Raw genomic sequence first — 23,113 nt, forward strand, 5'->3', positions numbered from 1 at the left:
CACTGGTAAAATTGCGTCATCCTGTCCTGTGTGGAGGATGAATAAATGAAGGGAGAAGTCCCTTTTTAGAACTCTTAACAAGTTGTGTGAAGACAAATGAGCGTCACCATTGACATGACAACTCCCTTCAGGTATGCTCCCCAGGCCAGATGAGATTCACATGCAGCAAAGTCGCACTAGCAGACCGTCGTTAGTGGAGCTTCAGAGCTGTGTGGCACAGCGGTGTTTTTCTAACTTTTAACTCGATAGCACGGGGAAAACGGAGACGCTGGGTCCACTCCGCGCCAGGTAAGTGACTGATATCAACAGGTTAGTCTCAGAACACCTGCATGTGCAGACATGCTAAAGGCTCAGCACACCTGTGCGCTCATGGCGCTGTGCGTAAACGTAATTGGGCGCACGTTTGACGGCTGACAGTAACCTTTTTATTTTATCCTTGGTATTTTTTGACAAGACTTGACGACAGATGGTTCCTATCAGCCAGCGCAATCTGACAGCGAACAAACAGGGTTTGAAAGTGTAAACTTTGGTGGGATAAGTTTGCTGTCATTGTGACCAGATTTCCGATTTCAAATTTCCACGATACTGTGACTCTTAAGGAACATTGAGGTTTCTATTCATTTGCATTACAGAGCTTAGCAGAGCTGAGCTCTCCTAGTCAAACCAGTTCTGTTGAAGATATAATGACTTGTTGGCCTGCTGGATAGCCCTGTTTGATGACTTTTACCGCCGAGCTTCAGATCATTTTCAAGCAGGCCATGTGCACAGTCATTCTGATCTTAAAGGATTCTCACAGATCATTATTAATATTGTTATTTTAAAACCCCGCAGCCGAGCAGATGGACCAGTTATCCATCCCGTCAGGAGTGGGCAGCGACGTGACAGATGAGTCAACTTCCCTGGCGGATGTCAGGTGGAGCTCTGATGATGAAGAAGAGGTAAGATATAAATAAAAACACAACATTGTATTTTGAAAATTTGCTACTTCTAGATGACATTAAGACAAACGGACCATTCCTATAATTCACAGAACTCATGCAATGCTAATACCCAATATCAAATTATGAATAGGAAAGTTTGTATTCGCCATACATAACATGTTCCATCTCACACAATATATATCACTGTTTCCTCTCTGGTGCAAAGCCCAGGCTTCCAATGCTGTTTATTATCTGCTCAAAGATGCAGAGAGAGATGCTTTTGTTCCCTGTCATACTGTGTGTATATATATATATATATACTCACTCACTCACTCACTCACTCACTCACTCACTCACCAGCCACTTTATTAGGTACACCTGTTCAATGGCTTATAAAAACAAAAAGCTAATCAGCTAATCACATCAATTTAATGCATTTAGACGTGGTCAAGACAATGTACTGAAGTCAAACCGAGCATCAGAATGGGGAAGAAAGGGGGTTTAGGTGACTTTGAACATGGCATGGTTGATGGTGCACGGCAGGATGGATCCATACTTTCATGTTGTTAACGCCAAATTCTGAACCTGCCATCTGAATGTCGCAACTGAAATCGAGACTCATCAGGCCAGGCATGATTTTTCAATCTTCTATTGTCCAATATTGGTGATCCTGTGAGAATTGTAGCCTCATTTTCCTGTTTTTAGCTGACAGGAGTGACACCCGGTGGGGTCTTCTGTTGCTGTAGCCCATCTGCTTCAAGGTTGGTTGTGTTTTGCGTTCAGAGATGGTATTCTGCATACCCTGGTTGTAACGAGTGGTTATTTGAGTTACTATTGCCTTTCTATCATCTCAAACTAGTATGCCCATCCTCCACTGACCTCTGACTTCAACAAGGCATTTTACGTCCACACAAATGCCGCTCACTTGATATTTTTTCTTTTTCGGACCATTCTCTGTAAACCCTAGAGATGGTTTAGAGTGAAAATCCCAGCAGATCAGCAGTTTCTGAAATACTCATACCAGCCCTCCTGGCACCCTCAACATTGCCATGTTCAAAGTCACTTAAAACCCCTTTATTCCCCATTCTGTTGCTCGGTTTCAACCTCAATAAGTTGTCCCATCCAGGTCTACATTCCTAAATGCATTGAGTTTCTGCTATGTTATTGGCTGATTAGTTGTATGTGTTAACAAGAAAATGAACCGCTGTACCTAATAAAGTGGCCGGTGAGTGTATATATATATATATATATATATATACACACACACACCACACGTTTCAATCGGTTTAACTCCATTAATCTCTTGTAATTTTTTCTAGTTTCTTGCGCAATAGTGGAACCAATACAGCTACTGTTCTAGTGTCTCTTTTTTAACCCAGTAACCTTGACCTCTCCTCCCTCAGAGCTCGGACCCTCAGACACAGTGTCTTGCTGCACCTCAAGTTCCTCTGCAGTCCTACAAACAGAGGGTTGATGAATTTAAGAAGCTTTTCAAAGAACTGCCGGACTCAGAGATACTCTTAGTGGGTGAGTTACAAAGACTGTCCCTCCATGATAGTGATGATAGTGTTGATCCATGAACCAGATATTGATGATATGATGCAAGGTAAAGATATGCTTTGTTTTATTCGTATATTTTCTTTATTTGGTCAACCCCTTTTATGCTCCAACTATTTCTTCTCTCCTAATATTTACCAAAAGTTATAAGCGGTCTCACACTGTCTGTGTCTAAAAGTAAGCCGAGAGAAATTAAATGACACAAGGGCTCTCCAGCATCTCACCACATTGACCTGTTTTATAAATATAGTGTGTGAAAGAACACCTCAGGCAGACTCATTTGATGCATCGATGGTTTGCTTGCTATTTTCCCCCTCCCTCAGACTACGCATGTGCCCTCCAGAAGGACATCCTCCTTCAGGGACGCCTCTACCTCACAGAGAACTGGCTCTGTTTCTACAGCCACGTATTTCGGAGCAAGAAGGTAAGATGAAAGTGGAGAAGGGTGTACAGCCCTGGAGCATAATTTCTGTATGTAATTGCAAATATTGACAACGCAACAAAATAAAGCCTTATAGTACGTTTTTGCAAATAGCAAACAATTTGCACTCTTCCTCTATAGGTTTTCAATAATGTTGGTTTATTATCTTTAAAGAAAAATTGGTTTACTGTATAGCACAATTGTAAAACTGGGTCAAATGTATTTAGATGTATTTTAAGCTCACAGCTTACCATTGTTAAAAGGGGGATAAATATAGATTTAGAGGCTCATGGTGTGCCAAATTATAAAGGACCCCACTGTAGAATAATTCAACTTTTCCACTTTTGTTGATTTGTTGTGATTCCCCCAACTAACTTGATGAGAATTGGAAAAGGTAAAAGCTCTCTTAAGAACTATAAATAAATGTACAATTGGAAGGAGAAACGCCTTCAGTGACAGTCAAACATAAACCATAACTATCAGATCTTTGCAAGAATTTGTAGTTTGCAGTCAATTGGAAAACAATGTTGGGTGAAAAAGCAGCCAAAGTTGCTGAGAATGTGTGCACTACCAAACAGCAATCTTTCACCTTTTTTTTCTTTTTTTTGTAGATTACACTCTATCTCAAAGACATCATGACATTGACCAGAGAGAAAACTGCTCGGCTGATCCCAAACGCCATCCAGGTCTGCACGCCCACCAAGAAGGTAATACTGTGTAAGGAGAAATCTGAGAGTTTATTTCACATTATGATCCAGGCACAATCAATAACTGTACATCTCTTTATATTGCCCTGCCCATCAGATCTTACTCACCACCTTCTCGTCTAGAGAGAAAAGTTACCTGGCTGTTTTCCGCATGTGGCAAAACACTCTATTGGACAAGGTAAGTCCGTGCTAAACCAACGTACACAGTATAATCTCCTTAAAGTCCCTCATGTGGGAGTTACCACTGTTGAGTCAAACGTCAGTCACATAACAAACCCTGTCCACAGTGCCTACATGTCGTATGTATCTCAAACACCACACACTTGACTTGGTTGACTGCTGTAACTAAGCGCCACCAGCAGCTCTGTGACTTTACCCTTTTATGCAGCACTTATCTAATCAGTCCAGAGTGTGTGACACACACACACGCACACACACACACACACACACACACACACACACACACACACACACACACACACACACACACACACACACACACACACACACACACACACACACACACACACACACACACACACACACACACACACACACACACACACACACACACACACACACACACACACACACACACACACACACACACTCTTCCATTGAGGTTATCAGTTTTTTTCTTCTATGGCATGTAGGGTAATGATCAGCAGGTTTTTCTCACAAGTCCAACAGACCTAAGCTTTTGTTTACTGTTCATTCTGCTGAGGCACAGAGTTTGACTATACAACTATGACAGACAGGGGATTCAGTGACAGTCAGATAAACCACAGTTCAACTCGTCCTCCTTTTATTGTTCATTTCAAGAATTGTGTTCACCCAACTCTTTTCACTGTAAATGTGACAAACAAGGAACTGGAAAAGCTTGATTTTCAAAAGAAGATCTAAGCATGACGGAAAATGGACGCTTTTAACACTATCAGCAGATCAACATGTCTGAGAGAATGTTGTAAGAGGTTGCACAGGAATACAAACACTCGGAAATGGTTTGAAACATCTGTCAAAGTGTAAAAGCTGTAGGAAGCACTGTAGGAAAGCTTGTGAGTATACCATAAAAACTATTTAGAAAAGTAATGGCAGAATTTAAATACACTGCATGGCTTGTGCTGACTAATAGTTTCTTTTTTTAGAATGGTGTTTGATTAAAGGAAGATCTCGAATATTACAATGTTAAAAACGTTATAGATTGATACAATGATTTCCCTCCAGCCTGTCTGGGTAATAGCAGCTCAGCGTAGCCATTTTCTTTGGAGAATTTAGATTGCCCAGCCCTTCGCATTGTGCAAAGAAATAGACAGTAAACTGGAAATAGAAAATATTATATACAATTCAAATATTTGAAAAAGGAGAGACCATGCAGCAATGCTTTTTATCTCTGCCAGTTGATTATGAATATAAACGACTTGCAGTAGGTCTAATTTCTTCTCCTTTTAAAATTGAATTCCTTACTGCAGTCAGTAGCGGCCTTAGCTATGTTTCAACCCATTCAATTGAATGGGGCCCCGCCCTCTGGGGGGCCCCCAAGCCCCCCCTAAAAAAAAAAATTATTATTATAATTATTTTTTTTTTTTGATAAATAATTCTTGAGCAGGCTACCGGGCCCTAGGCCTCGTAGTAACTTTTCATGTTGCATTGTCAAAGAGCTCAGTCACTCATGTCAATAACAGGGTCCAAAAAGGAATAAGCCTAAATATAAGGAAATAAATCATCATGGGCCCCTCAACTAGTAGGGGGAGAAATACAAAAGCATAAGAAAACAGCATTAGTAGCTCTGTCTAAGGGGCTTCATGATGAGCCTTTAGGGCCCCCACACACATACAGGAATACGATTTATATGTGTAAATTCTATGCTGTTCATAAAAAGTAGCTATCCACCCTGTATCTGTTGAAATGAGTCTCTCCATCATAGAACATGAGTCTGCAGACCAATCTACTGTACTGTTTTTACAGTAGCAGAGTAAAGAGTGCTGCCTGATTAAGAAAAATCTGAAAAATAATGTTCCTGCTGCATCTCAGGATTTGATATAGCCTCTAAATTTTCCCCTCAAAGTGCACCAGATTGATGCATTTTAATTCAAAAGGCACACATTTTCTTCCGGGGGGGATGCCCCCGGACCCCCCAACAAGGACCAGGGTCCCTCCCACAGTATCCCTAAATCCTGTGAGAAAAACTGACTTCATTAATATGTTTTTACCATTAATTGTATATGTGCTGAAAAGTCAGTGTGACTGGATAGGTAGGAGTGGGGGGGCCCTTTAAGAGTCTGCACCCAGTGGCCCATCATCTCATAAAACTCTACAATCTGTTTTATTTTTGCGGGAAGCATGCACAAGCATGCACAAGAAATATGTATTAAAAAAAAAAAAATAAGATATTTTTTTCAAGAAAATACAAAAAAAGTGGGGGGCCCCACACTAGGTCTTGAATGGGGCCCCTAGATCGTTAAGGCCGCCTCTGACTGCAGTCCTCATATATCGGGCACTATGGCATCCGACCCATGGGTGTCAGTCTGCTGGGATTCTGGAGCACAAACACCTGTTTAAAAAAACATCCCCTTGAAGTTCATTGACCTCCCCAGTCCCCAGGTGTCTCGGCTAAGGCTTATTTCCATGAAGCATTTAACCGCACAGTGCCCACTTGACGCTGCGCTGTTCTTAGGCCAGAAAACCGTCACCGGAGTAGCATTACAAGTTAATTTTCTTTGCGCGAGCTATCGGGACTTTCGACCATGCTTTCGACAGGTAGAGCGAGCTGTTTACCTTTATAGCCGTGTTGATATGGGCGTCCTGTCTTCACGCCCCTGATCTCAAATCCAGGACTTCCTGAATGTGAATGCGCGGACTGCGGTGCGTCCAGGTTACAGTTCAATCGGTCTGACAGCTTACTGAAGCTCACAGCTGCGGGGAAAATGTCCTTTGACAAGTAAGTAAAGTCTGCGTGAGTGGATATCTAACTTTTTCCTCGGCATTTGATGCGCTACGACACCGCGTGCGCTTCCATATGGCATACAAAACCTATATGGATTTCGCGTCGAGTAAACAGGTTCAATATTACAGACAGACCGAATATAATTTAATCTCTTGGAACAACACATTGTTTTTTTTGTAATCTTGTTTCACATCCAAACTGACTGTCCGTCCCTCTCAACACCTAAAGCCTTTTTATTCTGTTCTATTGTCTTCTATATGTCCATGCTAAAGTCCTACACTCTGTCATTTCTAACCTTCTTTTGTGTATTTTGTGTGTGTTATTTCGGTGACTAACTTCCTTTTAGATCGTACTCATAATTTTTTGGTGACAATTCTTTTGATAGACATAAGGCACTCTTCGGCTGCCAAGGGGAAGAGGCAAAAATGCAAGATGAATATCAGCGTGGTTGAGAACGAGACAATAAAGCTGAGAACACACCGGGCGCGTTGGCGCTTTGGGCCAAAGCGACCAACGCGCCCGATCTGGCGCGTGGTCATTTTGTGTCAAAAAATGGTCCAACGCGCCCAAAAGCAACGCGCCTACGTCATGGCCTACGTAGATGAGCCCGCACGAAACTTATTTCCCCCCGCTTTTTCTATTGCTGATCAACCATGGCTGAGATAATCCCCATCGCTGCTCTCTATCTTTTGTGGGAGTCCGAGGAACGGAGCTACGCAGCTAGTCTCCCCCGATATATTTATTCCCCTAATCAACCATGGCTGCGATCAGATCCGACCCGACACAACAGCGTTCATGTCCACACAAAAACAACACCTACAACAATTGTGCCAAAAAACAAATAAACAGCAAGTGAACGGAACAAATAGCCTTAAAACAGCATTGCAGATTCACGCCACTCGGAAATGAACACAAACAGCAAGGCAGCACCATACCAAACACATTTACAGCAGCATTGTGCACAGGGCAGTAGAAAATAAAGGCAAGTAGCCTACATTACCTGGCTGTGACGGGACCGTGGCTGGCGTAGATAGCCTATAGGGCAGGCATAAACACCGGTGCTTCGCTGTACTCGTTGTGAAAGTTCCCCGGATTTAGCCGTTATGTTTGGGTTCATTATATGGAGGTGGTGGCCGCACACAGCCGGGTGAGTTAGCTAACGCTATCCGACCGGTGCTAACTTGGTTTATCGGCTTAAGCACAGCCACACATATTCACTGAATTAACCAGGAAGCCCATTCTCCTGGCTCACTTTCCCCACCCGAGCGGCTTCATATCACCAGCCAGCCGCATTAACTCCACGGTGTTTATACAGTCTCGCACACACAGCGGTGATTATTTGCTCCTGGTTCACTTTCCCCACGTCTTGTAACCCCGAGCGGCTTCATACAGCACCAGGCAGCCAGCCGTAAATACATTTCCTACTCGGTGTTTGCCTCTGTGTTGTCACGGTCTCGCACACACAGCGGTGATTATTTGCGCCTCCATTATGTCTCAGATTTTTCTGTCCTCCGGCTCTCTGCCAGTGACGTAGGGTCAAGCTCACCGCTGATTGGCCAACGCGGCTAAACGTCACGCGCCGGAGCGTTGAAAGTTCAATATTTTCATCTTTTTTTTGACGCTTTGCCGGCGCGGTGACGCTTTTTGACGCTTTGCCGGCGCGGTGACGCTTTGGCAACGCGCCCAAAGTGCCCAAAGCAACGCTTTGCCGGGGCCAACGGATCCTCGCGCCCCAACCAATGGTTCCCTATGCAAAAATAGGATTTTTCAACGCGCCCACCACACCCAACGCGCCCGGTGTGTTCTCACCTTAAGGGTTGTAGGTTGTGTGTCACCCATGGATAAAAGGTTGCACATTATGCTGTGTGGTAGATACATGTTTCCAGGTTAACTACAGGTACTTCAGAAAACCGCTCACCCTATGGTTTCCAAACAAGCCAAGTAATTGATGTTTCCACCTCCTTGTAATGTCTCCTTTACACTTGTTTTATTCCCTCAGCATTTGACCTGTCCAGAGTTGTGGCAGATGATCAAAAAGCATTATGGGTATGACCTGGGCCTGAGCCATGAGGAGATGGAGGGCTTACAGACCGCAACAGAATCTAGCATGCAGAGCAGGTGAGCAAATTTACACACACACACACACACACACACACACACACACACACACACACACACACACACACACACACACACACACACACACACACACACACACACACACACACACACACACACACACACACACACACACACACACATACACACACACACCTCTGTCCGTCCGTCCATCCTCAGTTCCTCACACAAAATCACGGCATGATTTAATGTGACACCAGCTCTCTGTTTGCCTGCAGCATGACTGTGAGGCCCGCTGGCGGTGGTGGTGCTGAAGATCTCGGGAGGCTGGAGCTGATTCCCTCCGTTCGCCTCCTTGATGTGGAGCATCATGGGCCTTTAGAAACGTCCACGCCTCAACGGGAGGATTTGCCTTCCTTGCTCATCTCGCAGAACACCCAGAACTCTGCCAACTCAGTAATAAAAATTAGTAATTATTTATTTTATTGCTTGGCTTTTGCATGTCATGCATTTAACATACTACATACACTCTCTCTCTCTCTCTCTGTCTCTCTCTTTTCAGCAGGATGATCCTCGCCTCACCCCGTCTCAGCGCCGCAGTCCCGTCCCCTCTCTGGAGCGCCTGGCCCCGGAGCGCGTGTCCAAGCACTCCTTTCATTCTCTGGACCTCAACTCCAATGACAACGGCGTTTCCGAGCACAGCGGTTCGGAGAGCGTAGAGGAAGGTAGGAGTAAACTCAAGTGCTGGAGGAATGCTTGAGCTCAGGAGTTTTTTTTGGTTTGTTGTTGTTTTTGAGGTTTTAAAAATATTTTTCTTCATCAGTGGAGGAGCGAGTGAGTTCCTCCCAGGCGGAGGGTCGACTCTTTCTGAACAGGGTCTTCCACATCAGCGCCAGCAAGATGTTCGAGATGCTCTTCAGCGACTCCATCTTCATGCGCAGGTTCATGGACCTCCGCAAGATAACCAGTACGTGTGGGACCTGTTGGACCTGTCATTGTTTATCTTCGTGTGACAATGTTTACCGCGCATGCTTTAAAAAAACCAATGTATGCAACTGTTCTAGCTAGAAGCAGCTCTCCAGGGCATTATAGTCATGTTGTTCCTTTTGTATCAGACGGCAGCGTCGACGCCTGGCAGAAAGACACCTCAGGGAACATGAAGCGGAGTCTGAACTACACAGTAACCATCAACAACCCTCTGATCGGCAAGTTCTCCACGGCGACGGAGAACCAGGTGTGTGTGTGTGTGTGTGTGTGTGTGCACGGCTGAACAGTTGACTGAACACGTGTGGCCCGCTGCTTACTAACTCCTATTTACCTCTCAGACACTGTACAAAGAATCCAGGGACGGTCAGCATTACCTGGTGGAGTCCGAGGTGTACACTCACGATGTGCCCTACCACGACTACTTCTACATTCAAAACCGCTACGACATCACAAGCACCTCCAAGCGGAAGTGTCGACTCAGGTAAGGTGCCGTCATATCAGATAATCATCCATACATTGACTCATCTGATCATTTTGAAGTGACTTGCATTTCATTAAGATGTCCGTTTATGCCGCCAGGGTCTATACTGATGTGAAATACAAGAAGCAGCCATGGGGCCTGGTCAAGTCCTTCATTACTAAAAACTCTTGGGGCGGCATACAGGATTATTTCAGACAGCTGGGTGAGTCCTGTTCGCAACACACCCTGGAGGCAGAAGAGAGCACTTCCCTTAGTCTTCTTTCCTTAGCCTGTGGTGTATTTATATCTCTGATCTGATATGAACGGTTTCCTCTTAACACACACACACACGAGGGCTCGGCAGTAGTGAATCATATCATAGCTGCATTTGCTACTAAAAGGAATATAATGAGCATCAGACACTTTAGGTGCAGAGAGCTTGAGCAGTGGACCTTCATCAATGATGTACATTTTTCTTCTCTTTTTAGTTTCTTGTTTAGTTAGCTTTTCTTGTAATTCTTCAACCTATTTGACACCATGCAGAGCAAGAACTGCTGGAGGAGGATGGTGAGATGAACCAAGGAGCTGGAGACACCGGAAAGATTAGCGGACTTCGGAGGAGGAGGCGGACTTATAGCCGGACTCTGCCGGAGCACATGAAGCCCAACAACCAGTATGGGCAAGACCCGGACCAGCACAGAGATGGCAACATGGGTACGTAACAATACAATGTGTCTCATGGCTGTGAAGGAATAGTTTATATGCCAAGCATGTACAACCTCCTTCATTTTACTGAAGTGAACTAGGAACACTTTTAAGCAGTATCACAATGTTCAAACTGCTACTTGCTCTGCACTTGTCACTGAAGGTTTATTGTGCAGACTGCATGCCAGGCAACCGCCATAACTGCCATAACTGCTAAAAATCAGAGGCCTCAATGTAGTATGTTAAAGTCCCTTTTGGTTGTACCTTTTGAGAAACCCACAAAATAGCAGTAGTTTATACCGTAGGCTGTTGCAAAATGTTGTACACCACTGGGCGGAAATGTGTTCTAACCAGAATATTGTTGCAAAACGTTCTAATAGTGACTGAAAACTAGGTTTCTTTTTCAAACAGCCATTAAGGTTTTGTCTTTTAACATCAATAACGTGATCTGTCCGACTGTATTTCAGGCCCTACAGAAACGCAAGGCACATATAGTTGGAACACTACGACAATAGTGGCCGGGATGAGTTTGATGTAAGTTAACAACCTGGAAAGGTACCATGTGGTTTGTACTGTGTGGAAAGTAAAGTGTGCCTGTATTATCTGGAGGCCTGCTGTCTTGTCCTAAATGACCAACTGCATTGATTGTATAAAAAAATAAATAAGTGTGTGTGTGTGTGTGTGTGTGTGTGTGTGTGTGTGTGTGTGTGTGTGTGTGTGTGTGTGTGTGTGTGTGTGTGTGTGTGTGTGTGTGTGTGTGTGTGTGTGTGTGTGTGTGTGTGTGTGTGTGTGTGTGTGCCCCCGTAATCCCTAGCATGCTCATTTGACCATCTTATAACTCTGTGCTTTTACATGCGTTTCAGTTTGCTGATTCTGACAGTGATGAATCTGGGTCTTTTCGTCAAGCTGTGGGCCATGGAGGACGTGGCCCAACGCATGTTCCTGAGCACGAAGCAGCGGCTCAGGCAGAGGAGTGAGGCCAGGTACATATTTCTTTCATTTTTCGGACCCTCATCTTTTAACAGACTGAAACTATATCAATAGCTTCCACCACGATCACTGAGAAAGCACAAGTGTTGGTGTGGGTGGAGTGTGGGGAAAGGGGTTAGTAGGGGTTTGTCTCTGTGGCATTCAAGCATCCCTCATACTAGTGGAGGTGCTGGGAAAGTTTTGTATGCGCTTCATTTAGCGGAGAATATCTCAACTGTTATAGACTAATATGACCCCAGTGAACAACGTGGGATGTGTGACAAAATCTCTATCCGGGGCGAAAGTCCTGAAAATGACCACAACAGGTGACACTAGTATCACACTACGTGCTGAATGGGACTTTTTTTTTCCTTTATAGATATCTTCATACATTTCTAACAGATTAATCTTCATATTAAGAGAAATACTTTTTGTATTACACTTTGTCTAAAAAATAAAATAATAATAAATGAAGTGCATCCAAATCGTATCCAGGACCTCTAGGGTTTATAGGCTACGCATATTGAATGAGATATTGCCTCATTTGCATATTTTATAAAAAAAATAGCACCTAGACTAAAATGCCGGTGTGTGTGTGTGAGCCTAAGAAAATGTGGTTATGCAATTGACATAGTCTTGCATCAGTATACCCCTCTATCTTCGCCTTCTCCTTACATTTTCTTTACTTTATGTGTCTACTGAAACCTTTTTTTTATGTAGAAAATATGAATATCCCTCTTTGCCAATGAGATTAATTGCCTTCTTTTCCGTTTTTTTGGCAGCTTGTTCCCTGAATATGTCCCCGGGCAAGGACCCGGGTATAGGAGCAGCGAGGACCTGCAGCTGCTAAAAACTGTACTGCAGGACTCCATCAACCTATTAGAACAGGTAGGACAAGCTGAGAATGCACCGCAAAGACGAAAAGTCTTACTGGAGCTGGCAGCATTTGGCCCAAAACAGGCTGATTCTGCATCACTGTGTGAAAAATAGTGCAGTTGAGGTATTATTATGTTGGTGTGTGGTACTAAAAGAATATCAATCTTTAATTTCCTGATGGAATTTCAGACTAGTCGGAGCAATTATATTAAACATGTAACATGTATCTGACTGGAATCTGGACACATGGCCAGGATGATTCTTTTCACTGTCAGTCAGGATTTTAGCCGGGGAGAGGGCTAGCAGTCCAAAGGTTACAAAATCCACCCACTCAGTTAAAAAAAACACCAACTCACTGTTTTAAAGTGGGTTATGTTCCCCCTTATTGAGGTTTGCTTTACCTGGCAACTGCTCAGAGATAAGATCTAATCCAACACATAACCTCTGTAAAACGGTGCATTGCCAATTTACACTAAGCTTTTCATACAAACTGAGATATAACTAAACAGTGACCTCGGGTGCTGGTAAGTGGATTTCATTACCTTTTTGGACAGAGTGGACAAACATGACACTGGTGTCGATTTTTCTCATCTAACTTTGTTTACCTAAAAGAAAGGATGTGTCGGGGCAGCTGCAGAAGCAATTTGTGTAAACTGTGGTTTGAATAATGAATTTCAAAAGTGTGGTTGGAAGAGCAAATACGTTACACAAGTTCTCCTTTAGAGAAAGCATAGAACTGCAGCTGTTTATTTTTATGTTCGAGCTGCAGGTGTTCCTCGCATGAAGTCATGGATGCCTTTTTTATAACAAGTTTTTAAAAACAAACCAACAGGTGTTGTAGCTGCTAAGTCAGTTGTTCTTCTTATACTCACAGCTCCGCAGCTCTCTGGTGGTTCTACAACACAACTTTGCCATGGCCAATCGAACAGCAGCGCACTGATACTACACAGCCCTGTTCCTGTGGAAGGAAACTGCCTCAGAGGACATCTCAGGTCTCCAGCAACGTTGCCTTGTGGACGTACTCAGACACTTGGGATGTTTACTTTTTAAAGCTGTGGACTGACTGCTGCAAGGACAAAAGCAGCATCTGCGGGGTTGGATTTCTATAGGGTGCCCCTGCCGATTCCCTTGGCTGGCTTATTGTTCACTCTTTTCGTAAATACTGGCATTGGATTCTACTGTTTTCCCCTGACGTGCCTTCCTTTATTCACATGAGCAGGATGCCACACCAAATGAGCTATTGTAAATACCTTTTTATTTGTGAATCAATATTATTTAAAACCTCTTTCTATATTTACATTTTTGCACATATTTTAATTTTTGCACAAGTGCCTTGTAGATTAGGCTGTGTTAAGAGAGATATCTCCGGATTTTTAAATTGTTGAATGAGTAACTCGATAAATGATTTTCTTTTTTGTATTTGTATGGCTGCAACATTAAATACTGTTTATGAGCCAAATTTGATATGATGATGGTGTGCCTCCCCCCTTCCCCCACAAACAAACCACATATTTAATATATTACTTTTTTGCTCCATTCTTGAGTGATTAATTGCAAGTTCCCTTCAAATTTCGCAGCCAAAGCAACACAATTTCTCCTCATTACTTGTATATCAAATCACAATCCTTTTCCCCCACTTTTTTATGCACCTAAACCATGTTTAAAAAAAGGCAATTTGGGCCAAATTTAATTTGCTAACTTATTCTCTCTGATATTTCAGTAAAGGTTTGGATATTATTTGGCACTGTAGGCCTACACTTTTACTGTCAACACTAGATCCCACTTTGTTTTGTGATTTCCTCATTTACTTGAACACTAGTCATTTTTATTAATTACTGGCGATCTGCCTTGAGCCTTGTTGGATGTTTACAGTGTTGCCAGCACTTCCGTCAGAGTGCATTATGTTGTTCAGTTTGCACAACTTTAACAGTTGTGCAAGCTATCACTTGCTATTTCTCACATTTTTATCAATTTTTGCATTTAGCTGTTTTGATAAAAAGGCTTTCCGTCATCATTTTGTAATGTAGAAAATGTTAGAGCTGCAAATAGTTATTTTCATTGTTTATTAGTCTGTTTTTATTGTTTCATCATTAGCCTATTTGTCTGCAACATGTCAAATATTTAATAAATGTCAATAAAATATTGGTGAATAAAATAGTGAAAATGTCCTTCACAGTCCAGAGCAGCTCTTATCCAGAAATATAGGCCTATTCAATGTACCTTCATACAAGACAGAAAGAAGCAAATATTTAAAATGAGCTTGGTGCGCTCGGTCCTGTAGGTGTGGGGGAGTGGAGTGAACGTGTCCTGGGCGGGGACCTAACGTCATGAGGGAAACTGTTTGGGGGCAGAGCCTCAGGACGTCTCCCGTAACAACAACACAGACCGAACCCGGACGGAGAGAAGATCCCTGTTGAACACTTGAACAAAGACTTAATCTTTTTATATTTAACCACCAGCTACTGTTTTTTTATGGTGGCTGCCATGGACCTATAAAGAAAGGTGGCTGCACGCCTGCACAGTGAGACTGAGCCGGTAGACGCCGGATACAACAGCCGTTACCGGGAGAAAGACTTCCGGGCGGGGGAAACATAGGCTACTCGATATTTAAAGAAAAGCATCGGCATGTAGATGTAGCAGCTCTGTGTTCAGGTATGTGTTAAGTTAACGCTGTGTTTTAGCAATTGCTTTTAGTTTCTGTCGCTAGCCAACATTTAACCCCCGATGACGTGTTGTTACTCCGCTGAGCACGCGCCTTGTCCACTGGTCAGCTATGTAAATAGCCTACAAATCAGGGGTTACTGTCACTTCCAGTTTGTTTGTCACTAAATGGACAACCTCCAGGGTTAAACTTTTAGTAGGGCTAACATTTACTCCATAAAGCACACACTTTAGAAGTATAGCCGTTATTTTCAGTTATTATTTCGTGTATTATATTCGGTAAAGGTTACTTATACTTACTGCCATCGGTGTATGAGTGTGTGTATGAATGGGTGAATGTGGTAAAATACAGGTCCTTCTCATATAATTAGCATATTGTGATAAAGTTGATTATTTTCCATAATATAATGATAATAATTGAACTTTCATATATTTTAGATTCATTGCACACCAACTGAAATATTTCAGGTATTTTGTTTTAATACTGATGATTTTGGCATACAGCTCATGAAAACCCCAAATTCCTATCTCAAAAAATTAGCATATCATGAAAAGGTACTCTAAACGAGCTCTTAACCTAATCATCTGAATCAACTAATTAACTCTAAACACCTGCAAAAGATTCCTGAGGCTTTTAAAAACTCCCAGCCTGGTTCATTACTCAAAACCGCAATCATGGGTAAGACTGCCGACCTGACTGCTGTCCAGAAGGCCATCATTGACACCCTCAAGCAAGAGGGTAAGACACAGAAAGAAATTTCTGAGCGAATAGGCTGTTCCCAGAGTGCTGTATCAAGGCACCTCAGTGGGAGGTCTGTGGGAAGGAAAAAGTGTGGCAGAAAACGCTGCACAACCAGAAGAGGTGACCGGACCCTGAGGAGGATTGTGGAGAAGGGCCGATTCCAGACCTTGGGGGACCTGCGGAAGCAGTGGACTGAGTCTGGAGTAGAAACATCCAGAGCCACCGTGCACAGGCGTGTGCAGGAAATGGGCTACAGGTGCCGCATTCCCCAGGTCAAGCCACTTTTGAACCAGAAACAGCAGCAGAAGCGCCTGACCTGGGCTACAGAGAAGCAGCACTGGACTGTTGCTCAGTGGTCCAAAGTACTTTTTTCGGATGTCAGCAAATTTTGCATGTCATTCGGAAATCAAGGTGCCAGAGTCTGGAGGAAGACTGGGGAGAAGGAAATGCCAAAATGCCTGAAGTCCAGTGTCAAGTACCCACAGTCAGTGATGGTCTGGGGTGCCATGTGCTGCTGGTGTTGGTCCACTGTGTTTTATCAAAGGCAGGGTCAATGCAGCTAGCTATCAGGAGATTTTGGAGCACTTCATGCTTCCATCTGCTGAAAAGCTTTATGGAGATGAAGATTTCATTTTTCAACAAGACCTGGCACCTGCTCACAGTGCCAAAACCACTGGTAAATGGTTTACTGACCATGGTATTACTGTGCTCAATTGGCCTGCCAACTCTCCTGACCTGAACCCCATAGAGAATCTGTGGGATATTGTGAAGAGGAAGTTGAGAGACACCAGACCCAACACTGTGGATGAGCTTAAAGCCGCTATCGAAGCATCCTGGGCCTCCATAACACCTCAGCAGTGCCACAGGCTGATTGCCTCCATGCCACGCCGCATTGAAGCAGTCATTTCTGCGAAAGGATTCCCAACCAAGTATTGAGTGTATAACTGAACATAATTATTTGAAGGTTGACTTTTTTGTATTAAAAACACTTTTCTTTTATTGGTCGGATGAAATATGCTAATTTTTTGAGATAGGGATTTTTGGTTTTTCTTTACTTTTTTGCCAAAATCATCAATATTAAAACAATAAAAGGCTTGAACTACTTCAGTTGTGTGTAATGAATCTAAAATATATGAAAGTCTAATGTTTATCAGTACATTACAGAAAATATTGAACTTTATCACAATATGCTAATTATATGAGAAGGACCTGTATGTAAAGCGCTTTGGGGCTGAGAAAATCGGCTAGAAGGCGCTATGAGTCAAGTCCATTTACCATTTATAAGTTGAGACAATTTATACCACTCACATCTGTCTGTTAAATATCCTATATAGTAAAAGGCACGAGGACTATTTATTGGACAGGTGCAGCAACAAGAAGTCACTTCTCCCAGCCATCAGTAGACCATAGTTAGTCCAGCGTATTATCCCTCCATAAAAGCCACAATTAGTTTTGAGACTTTGGTTTTTGTACGGATTAAGGATTTAGGGAAGTGTGGTAGGTCGATATTTTTTCAATTAGACTAAGTTTGGACAGAGTGAGGCTAGAATCTTTTAGGTGTGTGTGTGTGTGTGGGCGCTGCTGCATCTTTTCAGTCAATCTTAAATCGTAAATAATTTTGGACCTATATACATTCAGATTCCTGTCCAGGTAGATACAATCAGCAAATCCTCAATATTTGTAAGCTGGAAGAACTTGTTCAAATAGTTACCGATTCATTTGATGTATCTAATCGATTAATCGAATAATGTCCCGAGAGCTACAGACATCTGGCTTTTTGTTTTGCAAAGATACAATGAGATTTTGTCTGCAAATCTTTTAAATTTCATGCAGAATTTGTAACACAGAAAATCCCTCTGTGAAAATGCTTGTAGCTGTATTCATTTATTTTTATGTCAAAGAGCAGCTGTGCCAGTTGCTGCAACCACACACCCATCCATCACCACATAGCCTGATATTTCTTCTATTCAGGCCCTTACAGAATCTGCTCCACAGCTGCCTGGATGCCTAAAAAAGCTACTAATTAGATGCTGGTGACCTCTCTAGGCCCTGGTGTCCCTTTTACAATGCTACTTTGAGCTGATTAATATTAATATTAGCAGGTCATGCTTTGATTTATTACTAATCAGAGGCTTATTCAGGCCCTTCAACTGGACCAGATCCCCTAGATAGAGGTTTAATTGAGCTAAAGGATTAACCCACACTTAGTGGTTCACTGGAATATCGTCAGCATTGCTGCCTTTCGATGGAGGGTACAACTGAGGACCTGCGGTATTTGTAAAAGCCTCACCTCAGCCAGAAATCCATCTGTGCTGTCTAATCGAGCCAACAGGCTACACCGATGGGGTCGTTCAGTTGCTGTAAAGCGCAGCAGATGTGTGTGACAGATGTGGGTAGGGTCAAATGAGCAGGTTAAAAATTTGCAGTGTTGCACTGGCGGTGGAAATCTGTTTGGAAGCACTCCACCATGTAATACATCCAAAAAGCTGGTAAGCTGCTGTATGAAAGAGGTCACGTCCGCAAAGTGGGCTTTTACATGTATTTACAGTGTTTGACTTTCACTTCCCGTTTCTTATCGGGACATTTTTCTCGTCATATCTTTGGCACAAATGCAAGTTCAGTTAGTAATTTTGTACCAATAAACTTTTTTTTATAATCTTGATCAGCTGCAAGGTTTTTTGGGGTCATGAAGAAGCGTGCCTACAAGGTGGTGCAGGAGGAGGAGACCTTGTGCTGCTGCGAGTATGTGAACAGGCTGGGAGATCGCAGCCATGTTGGTGCCTGCTGCTGTGACTGTGAGGACCTGGATGATGCCTGCGACAGGTGAGAGACAATAAACTGAGTGAACTGTGTGTGGGGTGGGGTTGCAACCCATGATTATATGAACTGACAATTGATCCTTTGGTTAATGTTTTTTTTAAAGAAATAGATTATTACATGTATGAAAACTGTGTGGAAAAAATGCCCATCCCAACTCAATGGATCTTATAGTGGCAACTTCAAATTGCCTTTTTTTTGTCAATTCAACAGTCTCAAAACCCATAGATACTAATTTGACAATTATATCAAATAGCGAAAAACAGACATTCCCCATATTTGTGAAGCTGGAAATGGTAAATGAAGGTGGGACACTGCAGGTAAACCATAGTAAAAACTTTGTTTTTCTAGCACTAGTAATTTTTGAGTTGGTCGGCTTTTAAGCTTCCATAACATATTTTTCTTTCTTACAAGTATAAATAAATGGTCCAGAATGTACATTAAAATAGTCTCTGGCTTTATCCAACATCTAGATTTTTGGTTGAAGGGGCGAAGGCTTTTCCCTTTTGGTGGCTTTGCTTGATTATGAAGAAGTTGATTAGTTAAAAGTAAACAATATTTTTCTTCATCAGGTTTCTGAAGAGGGAGCCTCAGAAACCTGAAACCCTGTCGAAGGTGGCCTCGGTCCTCACAGACCGGATTCGTGTGCCCTGGCTTTGGGGCGGAGCCCGGAAAGTGGAGCTGTCTGTCATCCCTCCCCTCATCCTCCTCCCTGCCCTGCTGCACCTCGCTGCTCTCCACTACCTGCTGGGCATGCTGGTCCTGACGGCTCTGCCTGGCCTGGTGTTGTGGTACTACTACTTCACCCACCGCAAGAAGGGACGCACGCTCTTCTTCCTCAGCCTGGCCCTCTTCTCCCTGGCCTACATGTACTACTTGTTCCTCACAGAGGTGGACGTTGGCCCGGTCCAGTTAGCCGTGGTAACTGCAGGGGTCATACTCACCCTGGTAGCCATGGTCCACACTAAGAGAGACCCCGGCATTGTGCAGCCAAACCAAGAGTCGGTCCACAGCACAGTGACGTATTACAGCCCTCAGCCGGATAGAGACCCTGCCTTCAACGGAGGGAGGCACCATGTAACCATGACAGTAGCCAATCGGGCCGGGTCGTCGGAGCAGGCAGGGGAGGAGCCGAGGGGAAATTGCGGAAGCAACTGGTGCCCAGTGTGCAGTGTGGAGCGGCCCCCGAGGGCGGGACATTGTCGGATCTGTGGTGTCTGCGTGCTGCGTCTGGACCACCACTGTGTCTGGTGGGTTCCATTCAAATGTCTCTCTCTCGGCTTTTCATCACTTTTTCTTCCCACTTGTCTCACATCTCAGACACTGGAGTTTTCTGCTTGTCTTTCTACCCAACCATTTAATAAATCTAAAAGAAAAGTTCAAACAATTTTCCATGAAAAATGTTTTCTTAGCATTGAGTCTCTGTCCTGTTCACACCTGCTGTGTCTTTATTGAACATAATGTGTTGTCAAGTCAATGTCAATATTCATTTTTGATACAAGTGAACGTTTCCTTGCTATCATCCATTTCTACACCTACATGTGTGGTCCTTCATGCGTGTAGTGTCACCCCGAGTTCTCAGTACAATGTTTTGTCTGCCTGCCTGTGTGTGTGTTTGTGCGTCCCCTGCTGTCGTTGGCGGGGTAGGATAAACAGCTGTGTTGGGCAGGCCAATCACCGCAGCTTCCTTCTTACACTGGTCTTCTTCCTGTCCACGTCTCTGTACGGGATCAGCCTGGTACTGCAGAGTGTGTGTCCAAAACAACACCTCTTCACCGCCCTGCTCTACTGCCCGGGGGTCTACGACCAGTACAGGTACCCAGAAAAAAGATGAATACACTTTGTACACATTCAGGCCTGAGTAACTTTCACATGATATTCCCTTAAAGTCACTATTCACCTAAATTCTGAAGTCCCAATTTGTACTTTTTTTTTTATCAGATATTAACACACTTTACAGAAATTATTCTGATGACAAGTTTTGTCACCAAAAAAAAAGTTTTGTTCACTGGCTAGAAGGATGTTGGTGCCAGAAAATCAGATTTTTTTCAAATCCTACACATAAAACCTTTTTGAATTATGAATGTAAAGATAGGAAAAATATACTAATAAAAAATCTGTATTCAAAATGTATTATTGGGAATGTATATAACATCTTAAATTCACTAACCAAGCCTTTCTACACGGCACAAACTTAAACATCTGCTTCAATGCACAAGGGCAAACTAAATTAACACTAAATGCCTGAGACTGAACAACTCTGCATTTGAGCACATCCACAGTTCAGACGGAAGATCGAAAGCCTTTTTGACGCAATCATGAGCCAAATTGCTTTTGTTTAACTGACATTCTGTGGGGAATGTAAACGCTTTTTCCTCCCCAGAATCCACTTTAAAAGGGAATACTAAAAGAGTTGGTGTGAGGTTCTTGCATATTGGACATATGGCTTCTATCAGCGTAGAGTTGAATTGGATTCTCAAATCTCCTTGGAGAGTTTCCTATCAAAGCTGTCGGAGAACGACTCACTGCTCAGGGCAATGAGAGAGTGGGTGAAAGAGAAGTATTCAAAACTAAATAAAAAAGATCAAATAAGATCCTATACTGATGATTTATATGCACATATAACTTTTTTGTGTTCGGTGCATGCTGTCTGTGCTGTGTTTTATGTAACCCTGCAGCAGGATCATATGTGATATTAGAATGTGGCAATTCAAACAGTTCAAAGCAGTTAAGATAAACCTACATGTATTTTTTTTTATATTTGTTGCTCTTTAAATTAGAATTGATGTGTGGCTAAATCCTTCCTAACCTTATACCACCACCATCAAAGAAATATATAATAATTACGATATCGGACAGTATTGGTATCGGCCCATATCCAAAACCCAGATATCAGAATAGGATCGTACTGAAAAAAAAAACAGTGGATCGGTGCATCTCTAATTTACCATCTTTGACTTAGTATATTATTGTTCTTATCTATTCTCTCTGTCTGTGTACCAGCCACTCTCTTTGCTTCACCTGTGCGTGGTACAGCAGTATTGTGACCTGTGGGCTGCTCCACCTGCTGACGCTGCAAGTCATCAACGTCAGCTACAACGTCACGGAGCGTGAGGCCCGTGCCGCCCTGCGAGACAAAAGCGCACGCAGCTCCTACTGTGGACTCGTTGTGGATACCGGCGTGTACTCCAGAGGTTTCCGTGGCAACTGGGCAGAGTTCATGACCATGGGGGAACACCTGGTTCCTCCCTCTCCGGCCCCAGCAGACCTGGTGTAAGAGACGGTTAACCCTGATTTTTAGCTTTGGAGCTTATGGCTGCTGTTCTGTTCATTTCCACTGGATGGCAGCATGGCTCCTTTCACCCTTTACTCTGCCAGGACTGCAGCTACTGAGTTGCACTGACTTTGACACATAGAAATAACAAACTACAAAACCCAATAAGATTCATTCATTGCTACTAACGTCACTGAAAACTGACATATCCTCTATGCACCTTTTTAAATCTCCTTCCACCGCTGTCTTCCCCTTCTCATCAGTCTCTCTCTCTGCCAAACACATATTACTGTTTCCGTCACAATGACTGTCTTCCCGGGACTTGAACATTGTCTTTATGTCTCCTCTACATTCTAGTGCCTTGATGGGAGTCGGAAAGCAAGGGAAAATGTGAGAATGATTAATCTGTTGATCCTGGTAGGGACATTTTCTCTGAATACAGCGCCAGCGACAAGATGATGCCTCCATAGTCGGTCAGTCCTGATACAAAACATGGACTGAACATTGTTGAAGAAGGCTCTCTCTGCACAAACTATAATATGCAGTACTCACAAAGGAGGCTACCTAATTTGACCATGTAAAATGTGTTGTGGATATTTATCAAAAACATTTCAGCCCGCAAGCCGCATAATCAAGCTAATTAAAGTTCTCCAGGGTGTCAATGAATTAAACATATTGAATGATTGGATTGATATGAATATGTAAGTGGTTACCTTTAACCTATTAAACAGGTTCAAATTGAATTAAAACAACTCTGGAAATATGAAAAAAAGCAAACACAGCCATACATATTAATGTGAGCTTGAGAAGTTTTCTTGTTTTCCATTATCGCTGCTTTTATTAGTCCTTTTAACTTCATTTTTGGAATCCTAAAAAGTTCTGTGGGTTCAGTTGTGTGTTTTGTATGAAGTGAATTATATTTATTTTTATTGAATAAATGTGGAAAAACATGCATGTGTATTCATCTGTTTTGTCTCCTGAATTATGGAGAAGT

General features: G+C 43.0%; 2 protein-coding genes across 4 annotated transcripts; both read left to right on the forward strand.

Moving 5' to 3' along the window:
- Positions 1-155: 155 nt before the first annotated feature.
- gramd1c (GRAM domain containing 1c) lies at positions 156-14,729 on the forward strand. Of its 2 annotated transcripts, none has more exons than XM_080049842.1 (18): positions 156-288; positions 832-938; positions 2,324-2,447; positions 2,801-2,901; positions 3,510-3,605; positions 3,703-3,783; positions 8,549-8,667; positions 8,907-9,084; positions 9,191-9,353; positions 9,452-9,595; positions 9,744-9,862; positions 9,954-10,096; positions 10,195-10,298; positions 10,619-10,789; positions 11,248-11,314; positions 11,644-11,763; positions 12,532-12,637; positions 13,500-14,729. In XM_080049842.1, exons 2-18 carry the CDS (start codon positions 840-842, stop codon positions 13,563-13,565), a joined length of 2,001 nt encoding a protein of 666 aa, XP_079905968.1. In that variant the 5' UTR covers positions 156-288; positions 832-839; the 3' UTR covers positions 13,566-14,729. The 2 variants fall into 2 exon arrangements, with proteins under 2 accessions (XP_079905968.1, XP_079905969.1); XM_080049843.1 differs by having other exon boundaries at positions 9,194-9,353.
- Positions 14,730-14,997: 268 nt separating this feature from the next.
- On the forward strand, positions 14,998-22,991 carry zdhhc23b (zDHHC palmitoyltransferase 23b). Of its 2 annotated transcripts, none has more exons than XM_080049936.1 (6): positions 14,998-15,277; positions 18,695-18,851; positions 19,418-20,095; positions 20,580-20,660; positions 21,849-22,118; positions 22,477-22,991. In XM_080049936.1, the coding sequence occupies exons 2-6, from the start codon at positions 18,715-18,717 to the stop codon at positions 22,511-22,513; spliced, it is 1,203 nt and encodes a 400-aa protein (XP_079906062.1). In that variant the 5' UTR covers positions 14,998-15,277; positions 18,695-18,714; the 3' UTR covers positions 22,514-22,991. The 2 variants fall into 2 exon arrangements, with proteins under 2 accessions (XP_079906062.1, XP_079906061.1); XM_080049935.1 differs by having other exon boundaries at positions 20,493-20,660; positions 22,477-22,983.
- Positions 22,992-23,113: the final 122 nt, after the last annotated feature.

Source organism: Ammodytes marinus (genome assembly GCF_949987685.1).
Source record: "Ammodytes marinus genome assembly, chromosome: 21".
In the NCBI taxonomy this organism is placed as follows: Eukaryota; Metazoa; Chordata; class Actinopteri; order Uranoscopiformes; family Ammodytidae; genus Ammodytes; species Ammodytes marinus.